Here is a 1,198-nt window from a genome sequence, read left to right on the forward strand (position 1 = left end):
AGTATCAATTATTATTTATTCTACCCAAATATAAAATGAATTGTTTGTCTTTTAGTTTTAAATTCTCCCGGGATGTGATTATTTATAGTCCAGCAAATATATTAATGAAAATCGAGATGCAATTCAAAACATGAACAATTTATTTTTTAGTGAAATTAAATCTATCAGACTCAACTTACATTGTTTTTATTAATTCAACTACCGAGTAAAGCGAACTGTTTGTGTAAAGTGAACTGTTTGTGTAAAGTGAACTGTGTAAAGCGAACTATTTGTGTAAAGCGAACTGTTTGTGTAAAGCGAACTGTTTGTGTAAAGCGAACTGTTTGTGTAAAGTGAACTGTGTAAAGCGAACTGTGTAAAGTGAACTGTGTAAAGTGAACTGTTTGTGTAAAGCGAACTGTTTGTGTAAAATAAACTGTTTGTGTAAAGCGAACTGTTTGTGTAAAGTGAACTGTTTGTGTAAAGCGAACTGTGTAAAGTGAACTGTGTAAAGTGAACTGTTTGTGTAAAATAAACTGTTTGTGTAAAGCGAACTGTTTGTGTAAAGTGAACTGTTTGTGTAAAGTGAACTGTTTGTGTAAAGTGAACTGTTTGTGTAAAGCAAACTGTTTGTGTAAAGCGAACTGTTTGTGTAAAGCGAACTGTTTGTGTAAAGCGAACTGTTTGTGTAAAGCTTACTGTTTGTGTAAAGCTTACTGTTTGTGTAAAGCGAACTGTTTGTGTAAAGTGAACTGTTTGTGTAAAGTGAACTGTGTAAAGTGAACTGTTTGTGTAAAATAAACTGTTTGTGTAAAGCGAACTGTTTGTGTAAAGTGAACTGTGTAAAGTGAACTGTTTGTGTAAAATAAACTGTTTGTGTAAAGTGAACTGTTTGTGTAAAGTGAACTGTTTGTGTAAAGTGAACTGTTTGTGTAAAGTGAACTGTTTGTGTAAAGTGAACTGTTTGTGTAAAGCGAACTGTTTGTGTAAAGCGAACTGTTTGTGTAAAGCGAACTGTTTGTGTAAAGCGAACTGTTTGTGTAAAATAAACTGTTTGTGTAAAATGAACTGTTTGTGTAAAGTGAACTGTTTGTGTAAAGCGAACTGTTTGTGTAAAGCGAACTGTTTGTGTAAAGCGAACTGTTTGTGTAAAGCGAACTGTTTGTGTAAAGCGAACTGTTTGTGTAAAGCGAACTGTTTGTGTAAAGTGAACTGTTTG

The 1,198-nt window shown here is 33.1% G+C and overlaps 1 protein-coding gene across 1 annotated transcript; it reads right to left on the reverse strand.

The window, feature by feature from the left end:
- Positions 1-511: 511 nt before the first annotated feature.
- On the reverse strand, positions 512-1,196 carry LOTGIDRAFT_88511 (hypothetical protein; the record flags this gene model as incomplete). Its single annotated transcript, XM_009051822.1, has 2 exons — positions 512-763; positions 819-1,196. Coding segments are annotated over 2 exons (630 nt in total), but the record flags the coding sequence as incomplete, so codon positions are not given.
- Positions 1,197-1,198: the final 2 nt, after the last annotated feature.

Source organism: Lottia gigantea, assembly GCF_000327385.1.
Source record: "Lottia gigantea unplaced genomic scaffold LOTGIsca_1708, whole genome shotgun sequence".
Classification (NCBI taxonomy): domain Eukaryota; kingdom Metazoa; phylum Mollusca; class Gastropoda; family Lottiidae; genus Lottia; species Lottia gigantea.